General features: G+C 38.6%; 1 protein-coding gene across 6 annotated transcripts in view; it reads right to left on the bottom strand.

Moving 5' to 3' along the window:
* Nucleotides 1–8: 8 nt before the first annotated feature.
* The window catches only part of LOC108768445 (serine/threonine-protein phosphatase 2B catalytic subunit 2), a 169,813-nt gene continuing 151,121 nt past the window's right edge, over nt 9–18,700 (bottom strand). For 2 of the 6 annotated variants that reach the window (XM_018518863.1, XM_018518858.1), the window contains exons 10-14: nt 18,566–18,598; nt 2,333–2,417; nt 1,978–2,075; nt 1,087–1,302; nt 9–99 (exon numbers count right to left, since the gene is read on the bottom strand). In XM_018518863.1, coding sequence (XP_018374365.1) covers nt 1,109–1,302; nt 1,978–2,075; nt 2,333–2,417; nt 18,566–18,598 — 410 coding nt within the window. In that variant the 3' untranslated portion in view covers nt 9–99; nt 1,087–1,108. The remainder of the gene's footprint in view (nt 100–1,086; nt 1,303–1,977; nt 2,076–2,332; nt 2,418–18,565; nt 18,599–18,700) is intronic. The other 4 variants (XM_018518859.1, XM_018518860.1, XM_018518861.1 and 1 more) reach the window with 3 other exon arrangements.

Genomic DNA, 18,700 nt, shown 5'->3' with positions numbered 1-18,700 from the left:
GCGGGGGGGGGGGGGGGAGGGGGAGAGACGAGCAATGGTTTGCAAATGTTCGGTGGCGGCGATAGCCGGGGTCTTAAGACCCATCCATCCATCCGCCATCTGAAAAACGTTCACTTTATATTAATGCGGTAATATGAGATATAGCGTACACTCTCGTCTTTATTCTTTTTCCATTGGCAATATCAGATGAAAAATGTTCCAACCCAAAATGTATTGATCTTTTTCAAAAGATAATATTTAAAAAGTATAACAATCTATAATTTTTAATATAATATTGAAGATAATATTAAAAATATGTTACGTATTTTTTAACAAAATGGAAAAATTTAGACTTTTCTATATACAACATTTAAAAGTAATGCAAACAGTTTTGCTGCGATTTAAAACTTGAATCAAATATTATTTCAATAAGAAGTAATATTTTTAAAAAATAATTAAGCTAAAAAATGCAAAAATTTTCATTTAAAATATAAAATTGTATCAATAAATGTAAATGTTGATCTTATTGAACTGTTTCATATGTATGTATAAAAAATAAGTAAAATATAAATTTTCAATTCCTATCATTTCTTGCAGAGAGTATACACTTGATACATCCTTAAGACGCGTTTTGTCACATTAGGAAAACAGCACTAGTTTGACTAGATTATCGTAAATTAATGACTAAAAATTCATATTATTTCACAAGGCATAGGAGAAAGATTAAAAAAAAATCTTTTAATAATTAACTCTTCGGCAAATAATTACTCAACTCGAGTAAGAACATCAAAGTCGGTTAAGACAGCGCTAAATATCATGTAATCCTGCGAAATTTACTGACTAAGTCAGGTAGAGGGTGGCATGAGTGGCTTCAGTGTGGATCCGGGTTTGATTCCACCCGTGCCTCATGTACGCGTTTTTCACGTCTGGAGATCATCACTCTACCTAATGTCTGTTCCCCGAGGAGGATAAATACTTGCTACGCATTTACTTATTAGACCCTCTAAATGGGTCGAAAAGCCAAACAACTACAGCAAGAAAGAAAAAGTCAGGTAGAAGGAAGGTTTTTCCTGTGTCTGTTAATGTTTAGAATCTGCGGACGTGTACCTTGAGTGGACGAGTGTGGGGCTCACGACTGCGGTTGCGGCATGTTGTGGTCCCGCTTGTCTCCCGCAGGAGGCGGCGGCTTTGCCACGGATTTCTCCTCGTTCGCCGGCGTAGGCGGTGCATCTTTCCTCGGTGGCATTCTTTCGTTTATAGCGTCCAAGCCCTTGGCCTCGGCGAACGAGGTAATTTTGTGATTCGGCGAGAAGCCTTGAAGTGCTGCATGAACGGCAGAAAAAAAGGAGATAAAGCAAACAGAATGTTAGAACACGCGAAATTGTAAGAGAACGGTTTCTGGAAGGATTAAATTCTCTCTCTTTTGCGATTATCTAGTTATACCAGCGGTTTTCAACCCTTTTCTATTCATGACACATTAAATAACGAGCCAGATTTTTTGAGGTATATCATTACGTGCGCACGTTTCAATGGTTAACATAGATTTTTTATCAAATATTGTTAACACGACATTCAGAAATATAAGAAATAAAGTTCTAAAGTTTTTATTTTTCATTTTATCGTATTTTTTTTAAAACGATTTTATTGCAATGATAATCGCGTTGGTTAAAATGAGAGTAAACAATATAATTTTCACAAAATTTAAAACATTTCTTACTTGGCATCTCATTCACCTTTTTACTTATTTCTCCAATCCGCTTCTTTTTACTTTCTCTAAAATTTTTGCGGCACACCAGTTATACCCTAAATTATATTGCGAGATGCTTATTATCTACGAGTAATATAACTGGGACATCCGGTATTTTTTCTCTTCTACCTTCGCGTTGCATCACGATAGAATAATTAAATAAATGCACAATTCACTGCATTTTAAAATTCTAAACTGAATTACAATGATTCTCAACGCTAATGTCAGAAGTTGTTTTATAAAATTTTTACCGTTTTTCAGAGAGGTTTTGCCACCAGATAATGCACCGAGCGGTAAAGCTCCAGTCGGCGTCAAGCCCTTCAACTGCAGAACGCTCTCGCTCTCCTCTCTGTGAAGAGATTAAAATTACATTATAACACAATGAAATAATTAAAAATCATTAAATAGTCGTAAAAGTTGTAGATCAGTTTTTATAATATATATAATGTGTAACCTTTTTATTTTTAATTGTAATTCGTATAAAAATCTACTTATGAGTCGAGAGTTTCGGATCAACTTTTACGTCTATTATTTTTATGTTAAAGTATCTCAGGGCATATTATGACATATTTAAAGTCTTTAAAGATTGTTTTATCGTTCACTGACCTCAGGACGGAGAACACCCGTGCCATTTTGCCAATGGCTCTGATCTTGTTTCTGATCACTTCCTTACGTAGATTGGCTGCTGCACCTATAAATATTAGAGACGCATATTATGGCATTCGTATGACAATGAGATATTAGCACCTAGATCATCCAGTGACGATCAACATAGCGAAAGGAATCGGCGATCCGTTCGAGTTCAACAATTTATAATGATTTCTTGAGTATGGTCAACATTGACCTCTAATTAAAAAAAAAAAAATTAAAAGCAAACATAAGATAACTACGGTGGTCTTTGGAAATTTTCAATTTTACACCGTGTAAATTTTCAATACGCTACCTACGTTCAAAAGTATTCTTTCAACATCGTGATCGATAGCGCTGTTGCAACAGTACAAAAGCTGGTCCATTAATTTACAACACATTTTAATCAAGAAACTCAATAGCTTCGCCACGTCGCTTCGTCACCGATTTGCCGCGCGTTCGTCGTCGCGCTTGCAAATCATTTGCGATGATTCACGCCATCGCACGTTAACTACTACGTAATCCACAGAGCTTACCGGGGGATACATTATGTTATTATAATAATCACTCGTTATTCTCATCGGGTCACGCCAAGACAACAACGCCAAGACAACTACAGGCAAAATAGTCTGCGCACATCACGAGCGAGGGGAGGACGTAAAAGTAGCCACGTGACAAAAAAAAATATCGCAAGTGCTTCGTCGCGTTCGCAAGTGAATTACGCACTCTTCGCCAGTGGTAGAGGGTTTATTCGTCAGTTCGAGGGAAAAAAACGAGAGACGAGAGAAAAGGCGAAGAGGATGTGATTGCGAACGCGCGTGCACTAAAAGCTGCGTAAACGTGCATAAATACAGAGTACAAATTTTTTGCAAAAATATTTTGTGTGTGTGTGTGTGTGTGTGTTAGATATATATCAAGATATTGTGTAAATCGATGCGAGAGAAGAAGAGACATGCACATGCTGTACAAGCGCGAAACGTACGCACCATCGGCCACTACAAACTCTTATCGTTACCACTTCGCCTGGCAATCGCCTGCTACCTTTCGGGGCTCGTCACCAGCGCGAAACAGTCGCCGCTTTCGTGACGATTCCATTTACGATCGAATCAACGCGAGTCAGGCGACTCGGCCTCAAGCTGGTCCAGTCATGTTCGTCTCTCACGAAAAGCTGGGACCTAACTAGAGATCCTCAAATAAGAGATTGGCTACACTGTTAGATATCAAAGAAGCAATGGCAATCCAATCTCTCGAGATAAATGACATTTTATTATTTTTAACTTTCATGTGTGTCAAAATGTAAATCAATGCATTTCTATAGTTAGTTTCAAAGTAAATAACGTCCACATTAACGTATGCACGTAGTAAATAATAAACTGAATTTGAATCAAATTTCATACATTTTCTCGAGTTAAATCATTTAACTCTATTGTTTTAGTTAAATTAACGATATTGAGTAGGCGACCTATAGAAAGCATTAAATTGAATACAATTTGACATTATGAATTTAACAGTGTATTATCCGCCATATTCAGATGCTTAAGATAGAACGAGATAGATTATGTACAAGATAGAATGAGATATCCACGCATATTATTCCATCTTATGTACTTATTCCATTCTATCTTAAGCACTGTCCTGAATATGGTAGACCATTCAGAAGTTATTTAAACGGTAACCGATTTCCTATTTTAGTACCTCTAGAATCAACTAAATACCCTCTAATGAGAGTTTGGACACGAGCCGTTTTGTATGCAGGGTCTATAGTTTTAGCATCAAATCATGCAAGAGAGAGAAAGACATATATTTACTCTTTCTTTCTTTCTCTCACAGGAGTTGTTCAAACATGGATCAATCAAAAGTGGCTGTTTCGTGTCTTGACTCCGATTAGAGAGTCTCTAAGACCAACGAAGTAGAAGCGTCGGCAGAATTTCACAGTTTATGAAATGTCCGAAGGAGAAAAAGGATGTTCACTGAGCGGCCACTCTTTCGCACCAAGCCGTCAATTTATCTGTTTGCTCGTTAATTGACGCAATGGTCGAGCCTCGTCGCTCGATTGTACCTTAACGAGGAACGGGAGTGAATTCGTTCCGTAGCGCCGCTAAAATTTTCCGTTAGCGAGAAATCAGAGAATAGGGATTTCCTCTTTTTTCTCTACTTTTTTCTATCAAGGCGCTAAAATACCATTCTTATCGTTTATTTTATTTTCGCGTTGGAAAGACCCGGTTGGGAGTTTCTACGGTTGACTAGCGTTCATCTTGGAAAAACAATACAGCGTCTTTTACAAAAGCGGGTCTACATTATTTTTATCCCAATCGCGCGATCCAATCCACGTCCACCCGAAAATTCCATCTCGTTTTTATCCGACGGAAGGGAAAGAACAGATCCGCTCCTCCGTGTTTTGCTACCTATGCGTATCCCCGGCTCAATCGGACGGATAAAAAAAATACGTGTCGAAAATATCGATGTCGTTCCTCATCATGAGTCGATGAAATATGCTCGGACTTCATTCCGCGGTATTCTAATGATTTACGGTACGGATCCGCAGTCCTTAGGCCGCCGTCACGATAACGTATCGCCCGATTTGTCAACTCGCAGGGAGATACGAAATTTCAATCTTTCCTGTCATTCGCGAGAATTCTGACCGTGTGACGGGCGTTTTGTTTTCGAAGATGGCGAGCCATCTGAAACGCTGATCAAACGAGGATCAATTGGCCAGGTTGGAGACTTTCCAGGTTCGATTCATGCTCATAAGACTCCTTTAACATGCAGCGTAACTTGCGTAAACGTAACTTGCATCAACCAATCAAATTGTGTCAAATTATCAGCAACTACACCTTATTCCAGTTGAGATGATTTGATTGGTTAACTCAAGTTACGCAAGTTACGCTGCATGTGAAAGCAGCCTGACATATAATGCTTCTTGCATATGGAACGTAGCAATGCTTGCCGCACGAAAGTTAGCGGTGGCCACTCGGAAAGAACGATTTTGCTGAAGTATCTAGAATTTTAGCTACATACAGATCTGAAAATAATTTTGTGGTGCCATCAAAATAATTACGTTATACAGTTAGGAATTTCAAGCATGATGAGTAATGTTGCCATAAAACAACATTTTTTAACATTCTAACAACCATGAATCGACCTATACAATTATACAATTAACAAAGTTTTGAAATTTATACACGGAAAAAACGATTTTGTTGAAGCATCTAAAAATTTAGCTTGTACAAATATGAAAATAATTTCGTTGGCTCAAAATAATTACGTAGGAATTTCAAGTATGATGAATAGTACTGCAAAAAGTTTTAACATTCTAGCTTGAGTGCCTTGATAATTAACAAAATTATTTTCAGATTTATACACGGAAAAAACGATTTTGTTGAAGCATCTAAAAATTTAGCTTGTACAAATATGAAAATAATTTCGTTGGCTCAAAATAATTACGTAGGAATTTCAAGTATGATGAATAGTACTGCAAAAAGTTTTAACATTCTAGCTTGAGTGTCTTGGTAATCAACAAAATTATTTTCAGATTTATATATGGAAAAAACGATTTTGTTGAAGCATCTAAAAATTTAGCTTGTACAAATATGAAAATAATTTCGTTGGCTCAAAATAATTACGTAGGAATTTCAAGTACGATGAATAGTACTGCAAAAAGTTTTAACATTCTAGCTTGAGTGTCTTGGTAATCAATAAAATTATTTTCAGATTTATATATGGAAAAAACGATTTTGTTGAAGCATCTAAAAATTTAACTTGTACGAGCATGAAAATAATTTTTGGACCATCAAAATAATTACGAAAGAATCTCAAGTATCAACGATCAGCACTGCTAGTAAAATTTTGACGTTTTCTAGTAATCAACTTGAGCGTCTTACATGATTATTTTAATAATCCAACAATTACTTTCAGATCTGTATAGGAGCTAAATTTTTTAATACTTCAACAAAATCATCATCCTTCCTGTGCAATCACTTTTTTTTTGTTTTTACGAAAAAGCGATAAATTGATTGGCTATCGCGCCAATTTCCGCCGCGTAGCAAGCGTTTGCCGCATCCTATACGCAGGAACCATAAAAAATCCTTTTATCCTTGTCTACCAAAAGTTAAACAAAGATAAATGATGTTCGCAAACGTTGTGAGCGTGAATCGGTCTGCGGTCCAAGACTCGGAGGATCAGCGACGCGCGCTTGTCGCTGATAGATTAATCAACGGGATTCCTTAAATAGTCGCCGAGCCATTTCGAATATCAACGATATTATACGCGTCGCGGGTCAATTAAATGACACTTTCTACAATTAACGAGCGAGATCGGCGCCGCTGAAAACCGCGAGCCTCTCGACAGCTTATCGCGGCGAGTTATTCGATGGGCGCGCGATATTATATTACGCACAGGTGCATTTCGTCGTGTTTCAATCTCACGTAATCCAAAATCTCGCGGTTACCGGAGTTTCCACTTGGGTTATGAGATTTTGCCTATCGGGCGGAAACGAGATGTCGTCGTCGCGCGAACTCGTTGGCAGCGGGTATCGGGTTTTAGCCGCAATTTTCGCGTAACGAGATTATTCTGTCGGCTCGCAGTTTATTATCCGTGCGTTTACCCGGGTAGGATTCGCGGATACGAGAACGAGATTCTCTCGCGGGAAATCGCACGATCGACGGAAGACGACACGAGCTTGGGGAGCGCGAAGACGTCGAGGGCACTCCGTTTTCTGTCGCGGGGACGAGAGATCGATAGAGTCGAGGTACGTCAAATATTAGACGTTCGGCCTTCGAGCAGAAGAGCGCAATTTTGCAGCTCGCTCTGCGAATCCCGTGTTATAACTTCCCCCGCGGTGGTTATTTGGAATTTGGAAAATTACACTCGCGACGTTTGGGGATTCGCGTGACTCCCGACGACTTCCCGCGACTACTTCGAGCGGGAAGGAGCGGAAAAAAACGTAATCGCTTATCTCGTGTTGGGATAGCCTCGCTCTTCGATCGAGCCGAGCCGTCCCGACAACAGCCCCGGGACAGCTTCCTGCGCTCACAAATGGAGAGGATGCGGCACATACAACGACGTATATACGTCAACTACAAACTTATACAACAGATCAAGCTCTTTTGCTCTCTATACATTTATGTGTTCAGCGCACGGTTACGCACACGTAATCTGCCGCAACGGCGTCACCGGTCGGTGCTCGAAATAGTGTAATTCGAGAATTGTATGCCGTGAATGACGCAAACATGCATATCCCGTGAGTGTTTTAGTATAGCAATAATTCGGAAATGAATTTTCACGAGAGCGAGATAGATACCACGTTTCGATAAAATTAAACATAGATTATCGTGTAACCTTCGGTATTGTATGGAATAATGATGATATTTCAGCGAGTGAGTTTACGTGAACTTTGACGCGAACGGCTCTAATTACGCATATTGCATATCATATAACGTACCGTATCTCGAATTACTCGAACAGAAATTTATCGACAAAATTATTTGAAAATCTTCACCAAGTCTTGTGTCATGATGTAATATTACCGTGAATAATCCCCGTACACAGTAAAAACATTTGGTATTTATGTCAAAACCAATCCTTGTTAAAATCTTTGTGTTACATTTTTAACATATTAACATTTAACACAGAGAATTAATTTAATATAACGTGATTATGTTATTTGGATATTTTGTGTTAAATTAATATTCAACATTTTTTAGTTTTAAGATAACACAATTTGAGTAAGTGAACAAATAACATAAAAATAATATATTTAAAAATCTAAATTCTAGGATAAATAAAATATATTAATTTAACACATTATAAATATTAATTTTACTAAAGAAATATCCTTCCATAATTTCTTTATAAATTATGTTTTAGTGTCATATGTTTTGTATTAATTTTTTAGTAATATTTGTGTTATTTCCCAACATATTCATTTCATATTAAATTAACACGAAAATTTGAGACCGTTTGGAACACGTCAAATATATGAAATTTTACACAAACTTTTTGAACTGTTTAAGGATAATCGGAACAGAATAAATAAAGAATTCGACGATCTGAATGATTCTGAAAGCGGAGGAGATTGTAATGATCCATGTGTAATGATTGCTGCTTGTAACGCGATCCGATGTTATTTTCGCGTGCACGCCGTTGCGACAGTTGTCTACCGAGCTAACATTTATCAAAACGCAGTCGAGTCTGGCACCGAGTTTTGAGCATGCCGGAGGCCCGTCGTATATATTCTTGAGATCACGATTTCTCATCCGTTTTACCATCGTAAAACTCAACTATTCGCCTCTCATAAATTCATGGATGTAATAAATCCGTTAATTATTAGAGCCTTGATTTTCTAACGTACTCGTAACTACACTCAGAGACGAACATAGTGGTAGCAACAACAAAGTGACAGTTTTATATGTAGAATTAATGTACACACATTGAATAAACTATTTTATAGTTGCAATAACTTTTTTTCAAGTTTATTCAACTATGTACATTAATTCTACATATAAAACTTATACAATTGTCACTTTTGTACACTGCAAATCCATGTATAATAAGTGTCTTCATATATGCATGATTTATTTTTCCGTGTAGAATAACACTTACACGTTTTGATATACAAATCCATTTTTGTGTATGCATATGTGTTATTTTTACACAAAAAATTAAATCACACATATATGAAGGCACCTATTACATGCTTGGATTTGCAGTGTAGTTACTATGTCTTTTTCCTAAGTGTACACTGAGAGAAAAATGTTTGGTATTTGTAACTATAATTACATATCACTATAATTATGATTATTACTGCTATAATAATAGTAACAGTAACTATGTATATAGTTCTAGCAACAAATGTATATAGTTGGCAACCTAAAATGACTATAATTATAGTTGAAATTACCATAAAAATGATTCAAGTGACTATAATTTTATAGTTATATATTTGGGAACAACCATAAAAAATATGGTTGTCCCCAAATATAACTATAAAATTATAGTCACATATTTTTATGGTAATTTCAACTATTTTATGGTTATAACAACTATAATTTATAGTCATTTTAGGTTGCCAACTATATACATTTGTTGCTAGAACTATATACATAGTTACTGTTACTATTATTATAGCAGTAATAATCATAATTATAGTGATATGTAATTATAGTTACAAATACCAAACATTTTTCTCTCAGCGTATATTTATGTACGTAGATTTTCAAATGTAAACATTAACTTTGAGTTTGCGCATACGTTTTTCTTACGAGTGATTAGAGAATCAAGTTCCAGGACGGAAGAAGTCGCAAAAAATCGATTTTGGGCCGTTAATCATTGCAGTCTTAGCAAATCTCCAATGTTCTATATTTCACCCATTAGAATAAAATTAAATGGAAATTTTTCACACGTCAGAGAGGAAAATGGTTTAATAGATCGTTTGATATTACTTGATGCAGAAGTGATCCTTCGAGCGATTCGGTCGACCTGATCCGATACGATTCGTCTTCCGTTTCGTGAACCTGTGCTCGAGACATTGTAGCGCAGGGATACTAATGCTCTATCGGGTTTCCCAAAAGCAGTTTTAGAAGCCGCAACTACCCTCGTCGAACCCACTTGCAAAACAGGCACGGCTTGTCGCTTCTTGCTCATCAATTACTCTCACAATATCGTGACACAATAACCATTATCTTACACATCGCCGATGCTCGTTGATGTCTCCCATGTGAGCTTAATATGACCAGATAAGCGATCAAGTCGGCTCGAGATATCAAACGATCTTCTGAATGCAGGTCGGACGTATCGCTCATTTTGTAACGACGGGTCTCCGACATTGATCTAGTCATAGGCGCCGTCGCATGTAACAACCACGCACGGAACGCTCACTCGTTCATTTTTCTTTTACGAATAAAAACAGAATTAGAAATGCGACGCCTATGTCTCGTAACGTGGACCGTTTATCGAGAATAGGAAGGATCGTATACCCAATGGCAAACGTGTGTTTAATCCCCGACTGTTATTCTGGAATCGAATTTGACACCGTGGCAAATAAAGTGTTGGAACTTTTGATCCATTTATCAAAAATATAATCAAATTTCAATCGTTTTTTTTTACTCACGATTCACGCCTGTTCATATCAATTAATTTACAAAGGAAAAGCGTAGCAATAGTCATTTGATGATGAAATTTAAGCATAGCAGTCGAAGATTAATGACGACCGAGCAACGCGACTAATTGGGAACCATTGGGTGTTAGACATATTCCTATTTGTATAGTCTGCGTTCGAATCGTGAACGACTGTAGCTAGGGAACTGAACGCCGCTGCACTAATCAACTCGCGACCGAAATGTCCCCTTGAAATCCCTGAAACCCCTTCGAACTCCCAAATGGGGTAGCAGAAATCGGGATCGTGGCCATTAACGAGGTTTATCGCTCGTTAACGCTGGGACCGACGCTAATTCTCTCTGCAGAGAATTATCTTACGTTTCGTAATTATCGAATCTCGTTACTCGAACGGGAAGATCGAACGGAGAGCTCGTTTTCGTTAAACCACATATACTTGAAAGGTGAGGAGAAAACGGCGTTGAGTCCCCCGCAGTCTCGTCATTCACGGTCGAAAGATGGAAAGATAGAGAGATAGAGATAGAGACAGAGCAGAGGATAGAGATAGTAGAGTGTAGGTTCTTACTCGCACTTTCAACAAAAAAACAACTCACCGTACGCGATGGTAGGTGGGGTCGTATTCGGACCGGACACCGTCGGGTTACCATCGGGTTACCATGGCGGCCATGGTGCGCCCATGGTTGGTTTACCGATGGTTGAGCGTAGTGGACGTGAGTAAAAGGACAGAAGTAACCAACAATGTGAGAGCAGCGTCAAATGCGGCCGAAGAGAAGAGATAGAGAGTGGCGGAGATTTTTGGTCGGTTTGTTCGGATCACATTCCGTACGGGAAGACGTGTTTTTATATATATATATTTTTTTTTATTTTTTATATTGGCAGTTTGCGGATGGTTGTTTGGTTGGTGTCGGTGATGGTGGTGGTGGTTGGTGGTGGTAGTGGTCGCGATGAGGTGGTTGTAGAATTATGGCGCAAAAGGAAATAACACATAGAACAGACAAGAAAAGACAAGTGTGCACAGCGTAAGTGGCATTCAATCAAGCATGTGCGTTAGACGATTTCTATTGTATCGTCTCTTTTCTTATTTTTTTTCTTTTTTTTTTCGTTATTAATATATTTCGTATCTCTCTCAGTAGCGGATTAACGTGAAATAGGCACTAAACGTAAAAACTCGTGAGTTTTTCGTACATTTTTTTTTAAGGCTTTGTTAATTTGTAACAGTTAATGGGAACGATACTATTTAATGCTCTACTCAAGAAACTATTTTCCTTTCACGCTTTATTAAAATTTTACGTAGCTTAATCCACTACTGGAGTCTCTGAAAATCGGCCAAGTCGTCCGTTAAACGCCGCAGGAGCATTTTCGTAGCACCGCTCGCGAGAACAGCGGTATTTTTTTTTTGCATAAATATGGTATTTACTGCTGACGCATTCCGCATGTAATTACAGAACAAGTTTCCGGGAAATCACGGGTGAGACTGCCCGTCTCACATTTTGAACCGACACGAGAAAATTCTCTAGGGAAAGCGCACTTGTATCATAACCACCATGAGTGTGACGAACGTGGAAAACGTTTCGCATTAAAATTCATCGCGCTGAAGCAGAAAATCCCACTAGGAATACTCACTATTTTATAAAATAGACTTGGATTAACGGAATGTTCAAAAATCACTGCGCGTGAACAACTTTGCCGATATTGAAATTCCTGATAAACGAGCGCGATTGCGCTCGCGATTTGCGCCTTTTTCAGGCCGCGAATACTGTAATGTAAAGAATATAGTTGATTAGAGGGTGAAAAAGATGATTTTAGCCTGCGTCGAAATTGCTAGGGCGAACGTACAAGAACACTTGGTTCAATTTAAATAATGGAATTCCATAACGCGTTTTAAATCACATGGAAAAAGTAACTTGATTCATTTAGAAAAAAAAAAAACATTTAACCCTCGATCACGTGCAATAAAAAAATATTTTAAATGGTTCTAATTATAGAATTAAAGATTGCTTAAAAATCTCGTCGAGAATAAATCGTCACGTAAAACGTACGATCGCCTTTAGCAAATTCAAATACGTCGAAGATTACTTCGTCCCGAATCGAAAGATTCTAGACATAAAAAAAAAAATAAATTCTGCACACATTAAATTTCAAGACAAAGTTTAACAATTAATTGTTCTTTCCTTTTTCGAAGTTCTAACAAATCTATGAAAATGAAGGAGGTTTATTAGCGTAGACAAGACGAAAGTAATCTCGACGTAACGCAGCGATTATAATCGCACGTGAGATTATCATTGTACGTGGCGCACAACGTTGCTACATAGAAGTTTCCTGGAGCAACTGTCTAAGAGAAAAAGAAGTCGATTAATAAATTTTCGCAGGATCGCTGGAGGATACAGCCCAGCCACGTGTCGTCCCGTCGAGCGGAACATCTTCCATTATGATATTTATGGTTAACGTTAAACTGGCGAGTGAGATCCTCTCGCGATCCGCGCGAATATTAAGTACTAGTTCGCTCGGTTAATCCTAGGAGACTAAGTATACTCTATAGCATGCGCAAAAGAAAACTGGTAATCAAAAGATAAAACGCTCGGCGGCTGACGGAGACCGAGTTAAGTAAAGGATACACGTACTCAACGTAACTCAAAGAGGTAACTTAAGCATAAAGACGATAACAAACGAGCAGATTCAGGGGCAGAGAGAGAGAGAGAGAGAGAGAGAGAGAGAGAGAACGAAAAAACAGAGAGGTCAGAGTGACAGTGAGAGAGTCGGGATGTGTATGGAGGGTGAGAAAGAGTGAGAGAGAAGGCTGAGATTATAACGTTCGTAGGAGAGAGAGAGAGAGAGAGAGAGAGAGAGAGAAAGTGTGAGAAAGAGAGAGAAAGCGAGTGAGAAAACTTGATGCCCGACGTCGGGCGTCGGCCAATGGGGGGTAACTTTTCTGTGGAGTAGAAAAATATGTCCAGCAGCTTTACACAACCGAGACGCGTCGTGAATCGACATGAACGCGCAACACGTCTCTTGAAATCCTTCTTGAGGTCGTGGTGTTCGTGTCGGTGAGTGAGGATTAGTGGATAGTGAGGGAAAGAAAAGAAAAGCGAGCGGCAACAACGGCGACGAACGACGACAAGGAAGACGACAATGATGATGATGATGATGACTACGGCGGCGACAGCGACGACATCGAAGGGCGCGACTGTCGCGGGATAAAGACAGGCCGGGAGAAATATCGTGGTTGAATAGTTTGCTTATTAAAGGCTTCGGTGGAGTGTAAAAATAAAGTAACACAGAGGAGGACCCTTTTCTTTGACCAGAACGCGTGCGATGAGAATCACTTCGCATACTGAGGAAAATCTGGTAATAGCCACCAAATGTTGAAATAATGTCAATCAAATGTTCGGTTATAACGTAACCAAAAATCATTTTATCTTCTTAAATATTTAAATGTTACCATTCGGTAATAACGGTAATATTATTAGGTATTTTGATTTTGATCAAAATAATAGTAGAGATACGACAGAATTAGAAAGAGAGAAAAGGAGAATGTCTTAACAAGAAAATTATTTATGAAGTAAGATGATGTATAAAGATATCGATATTACGTCTTTTGGAGAATTAATTTTGTCTATTCGACGAATTTAAACAAATTCTGAATTTATTCTGGACGCAACGACTTTCTATCGATTGTCGTAGGAGTTCGCGGAAACGAGGTGAAGAATTGCAAGGTTTTACACTAGGAAGCTCGAGGAGAACGGAAAATATGTATAAGAAAGCGAAGATGTCGCAGCTGGTTCACCTGAAAAGGTGAAAAATGGCTCCGCGTGGAAACTCCCTGTAGCTCCCTTTTTGTTCCATGACCTGAACTCGTTACAGTCGTTTTCTATCTTTCTTCACCTCGGAAACGAGACCGGGAAGATATCTAACGTCGAAGGTAACGGATAGCTTGACAATAGAATGTGTCTGCGGAGTCCTCGCCTGTGTTGCGTAAACTCTCCTGCAGAAATTCGAGACGAGTGATATCAAATCGTACGTAGTGCTCGATCTTCCGCATGGTTTCAACGCATCTATCGATTGGTAGTTTTAACCTGACTGGATCTTCCTCCTGATTTCTACGTGATTCAAAGGAGAAACAAAGCTAGCTAATACTAACTGTTTGCAATTCAAGTCAGACTCGACATAATACGTGGTGTAAGTCTTCAAACATTCGAATTTTTTCGTAGTGTAGGTTTTGGGATTCTTAATATGGAAAAGAATTATCCTTTGCAATAAACCGCATTTCAAACCGTTTTTACTAGTCCTCCTCTTATAAGTAAAAAAAATTGGATGAAATTAATGTCGAAATACTTGATCTTCGCTCATTTGCGAGAAATAATTTGAACCGTAAAGGGTTAACTTTTAATAAATCGTACAAAGTTTGCAAGAAGGAGACATGAATGATTCGCATTCACGAGGCGTTGACCGTTGCTTCATAATCTCTCCGGTATTACATTCACGATGATTATCGGTTTTGGTTTCACAGTGCGAGAACCGATGAGATCGGTATCTAGCTTTGGTTCGATTGGTTCAGGAATTGTTGTGAGTTTAGATCGTGTCCATCGAGATGGGACTTTATGTGCGCGTTGGAATGCACACAGGAATGAACGATTGACTTGGGTCGGTGTGGAGGGCAAGATGCCGATGGAACCGCGTTTCGAAAGGGGGCCGGCAAACGGTTGATCGATGCTTCGTGGCCTTCCCTCGTTATCTCACGGAAACTCGGTGCGTTCTATCGATCGGATATACCTTCCCGGGCCGTTCGAGCTTTTGGGCGCCTCCACCGGAGCGACCGAAAGCCTCTTTTGCTCCGGATTTCGCATGGAGAGCCTCGTGGAAGAGAGACGCGAAGAGCCGACCGGGGGGTTGAATTCTACGTGGGTGGCATACGCCGTCTGCTGAAAGCCAGGCTCTCGGAGGTGACCGGAAATTGTCGAGAATCTTGTCGATCTCGCGATTAGTTAATTAAACGCGACTTTCGACAGTGACGGGGCGCGTGTTATTCGAATTACGGCATATCGATTTTTCCGTTGATACCGTGTCGATCGGATAAGAAATTAAGAAGCTTAAGCGGCTTTCAGGCAGGTGTTATGACAGACAATCATCTGACTTTACTATCTCTCGATCGAATAATCGCCAGATGTTTCTATTTATAAACTTTCGAGCGATCGTATGTGCAAAACCACGAATATAAATTGCGCGTTACATTTATACTACACGTACTTTTACTTTTACAGTAACTTTTACTATCGGAGTAAAAAATATTTTTTAACAATTATGTTTTATTAATTTTCTTCTCGCAAAAGGAATAGTGGGCAAAAAAGGAAACTTTCGACCTGATCCTTTTAGAATTTTTTTGCAACTCCGCTGTTTGCTTAACTCAGCACGATGGTTAAATTAAAAATGTATCAAGTGTATAATCTTTGTTTCAGTGAGGTAAATATTTAACTATATTATTTTTACTATTTTATAATTTAAAGAATTTTTCTTATTTTATCTTAATTATTTTTTAAAAAATATGTTAAAATGTAACATTAAAAAATCTCTACTTCTCTCTCTTTTATTAAAATAATTATTTATTCAAATTCTAAATCGCGCGCGCGCGCTTTTTGTATTACTTTCACACACATACGTACTATATAAAAAAATCTATAATTTCGCCATAATTTAATTTTATCAATAAAATATGTGTAACACATCCATCGATTCAATTTTTGCTCAAAGTTTAGGGATGTTACTACTATTCGGACTGTTCAGAGATGTACCGAGATCGTTCGGTATGCTACCGACGACCCCGGTCGAGCGGAGAGAAATCTTGCGGGTGCAATGTATTGGACCGGACAGGTCCAGGCGCAGCAGCCGGTTGCGCTCGTAAAACCGAAAGCATTGTTAGCGGAGTGTCCAATGTTCGTTCGCTGGACGTTGTTAAGAGAACGAGGCAAGCGGCATACACGTCCCACACAAACAGCATTCCACACACACACACGACACAACACACTCACACGTACACGTACAAGAGCGAGATATCTCACGCTGCATCGTAAAGCGCGCAAATAAACCGAACTCAAGTCAAACGAGCGAAACTCAAACGAGAGACGGGGACACGGCGGCTGTTTTAGGTATTGCTGAGGGGCAGAAGGGTGATAGGATGGGGTGGTTTCAAAGTCGTAAAACCGTGTCGCGGACGCCATAACGAATGCAATGCGGAAATTCGCCGGCTAAATCTCAGAACGAGCGAAGGAGAGCGAAAGATTCCGATAGCGAAAGAAAAAGAGAGAGAGAGAGAGAGGGAGAGCGCAAGAGAGCGAAGGTTTAAGGCAGAAACGGAGAGGAGAGTGAACGGTCGAATCGCATGTATATATTCACCGAACTTTCTCGACTAATCCGCCGAGCTTTATGAAGCTCTTCTCGAGACGGGCATAAATTCACGTGAATCTGCTGTTATTGTAGACGACGGGGAACCGTATTTTCCATTGCGCGCATTTGCATCACGTTATTTTGGATTCGAGAGCATGATCGATGCCGAGAAGGAAGTGCGAAATCTGAAGGAGGAAAGATTCGTCGCACCTTGCGATATCCTTTATTTTACGAGAACCATTCGTTCGTTAATTATCTCCTATATTTTTATCACGTTGGTAATGCAATAAATTCGTGTCGTCTCAAAATGTGATTTCAAATCTCAGGGGTTCCTTCATTTCTGTGAACGTATTATTCAAATATGTATAAATCGTTGTGAATAACACGGTGTGCTTGATCGTTATAACGAGAAGCGCAAGAAGCAGGTAGAGAAGGCATAACAAGATAACAGAAAACGTTATAGATAAAAAAGAGAAAGAAAGGTTGGAGTTGAGGCTATCGTGACGATTGAAATTAATTCAGTACGTATATATACGGGGATATGTGTGGTTAAAAGGTGATGTGTAACACAACAGAAACAAAACGGAAGGAAACGGCTAGGGAACGGAAGTGAAAACGGCGTTTAACGGCGTGTTCTTCAACAATTAATGGACGATTGTAATGTTAGCTCAATCCAAAGTCCAAAAAGGAGGACGGTTATGCAGCACGTTTAAAGGAAGTAGAAGATGATGACAAAGATAGAAATATGTAAGTATACAGATAGATAGAAATATATGTATATATACAGGAACGAAGAGAGAAGTCAACTCAACATACGAGAAAATAATATCTCGCGCGGAACGTTCGTGTCGACGTCGTTCTACTGGTACTTTGAATTATAGTTTCTCAACAAAATTAGGTCAAAATGTGGTTGATATTAAAAACAAAATTCAAATAAGAGGCAATGAACCATTACGCCAATTATCAGAGGCGAAAATAATATATTATAAAAAGAATACAAAAAGATTTGCCTCTTATTTGAATTTTGTTTATAGTTTCTCATTTAGCTAAAAGAAAAACATTTCCGTAACAACGAAAAAAAAAAAAAAAAAATTTAATTGTCGATTTCGTTGATCATAAGAAAATTGCTGTTAAATTATAATAATACTACTTTTTATAATCTTATCAGACGATCTTAGTAGAGATTAATTCATTTGAGAATTCTACAGCGGAAAGCTAATTATACGTTAATTCTAGATAAAAGATATCGAAATTGATTATTAGATTACTATCGTTATTATAATGAAATAATAAAAGTGTACACATTAAAGAAATCGAAATACCTTCCTGTGTTATGAAAAATTGTAAACGTCATTTAAGAATTAAGAATACCGCAAGTGTAAGAACTGGCGGTATATAAGAATATATACTCGATCCAACAGAACGCACGTCACGAGGCGCGCCCGCGCGACGAAAAATGAAGAGACAGAAACAGAAACGGAACCGAAACGCAGGAGAAAACACTGGCGAAGAGGAAACGGAAAAAAAAAGGAAAAGAGTTAAGAGATCATACACTGTATCACAAATACATCGTGGTACCAAAAAAAAAGGAACAAAAAGAAGTGGAAGAGAAAAAAAAATCAGAAGGGAGAAAACTCTCGTTGGGTTACTCTTGGCACGCACGAAAAAGAAGAAAAAAATCTTGGCTCTTCAAGTAAGTCGTCGGCTCTCACGGGGACTTACCATTCTTTTTTTGGACAACGACTTTGGCGGCGACTTTACGGGGGTTGCGGTATGCCGAACGATCGGAGTTTTGAGTGGTAGTAGTAGAAGTAGTAGTAGAAGTAGTAGAGGTAGTAGTAGCATAGTGTCGTGCCG

The sequence above is a fragment of the Trachymyrmex cornetzi genome, unplaced genomic scaffold, assembly GCF_001594075.2.
Source record: "Trachymyrmex cornetzi isolate Tcor2-1 unplaced genomic scaffold, Tcor1.1 scaffold797, whole genome shotgun sequence".
NCBI classification, from domain to species: Eukaryota; Metazoa; Arthropoda; class Insecta; order Hymenoptera; family Formicidae; genus Trachymyrmex; species Trachymyrmex cornetzi.
The sequence above is the reverse complement of the archived record's forward strand: the minus strand, read 5'-3'. Positions and strand labels throughout refer to the sequence as shown.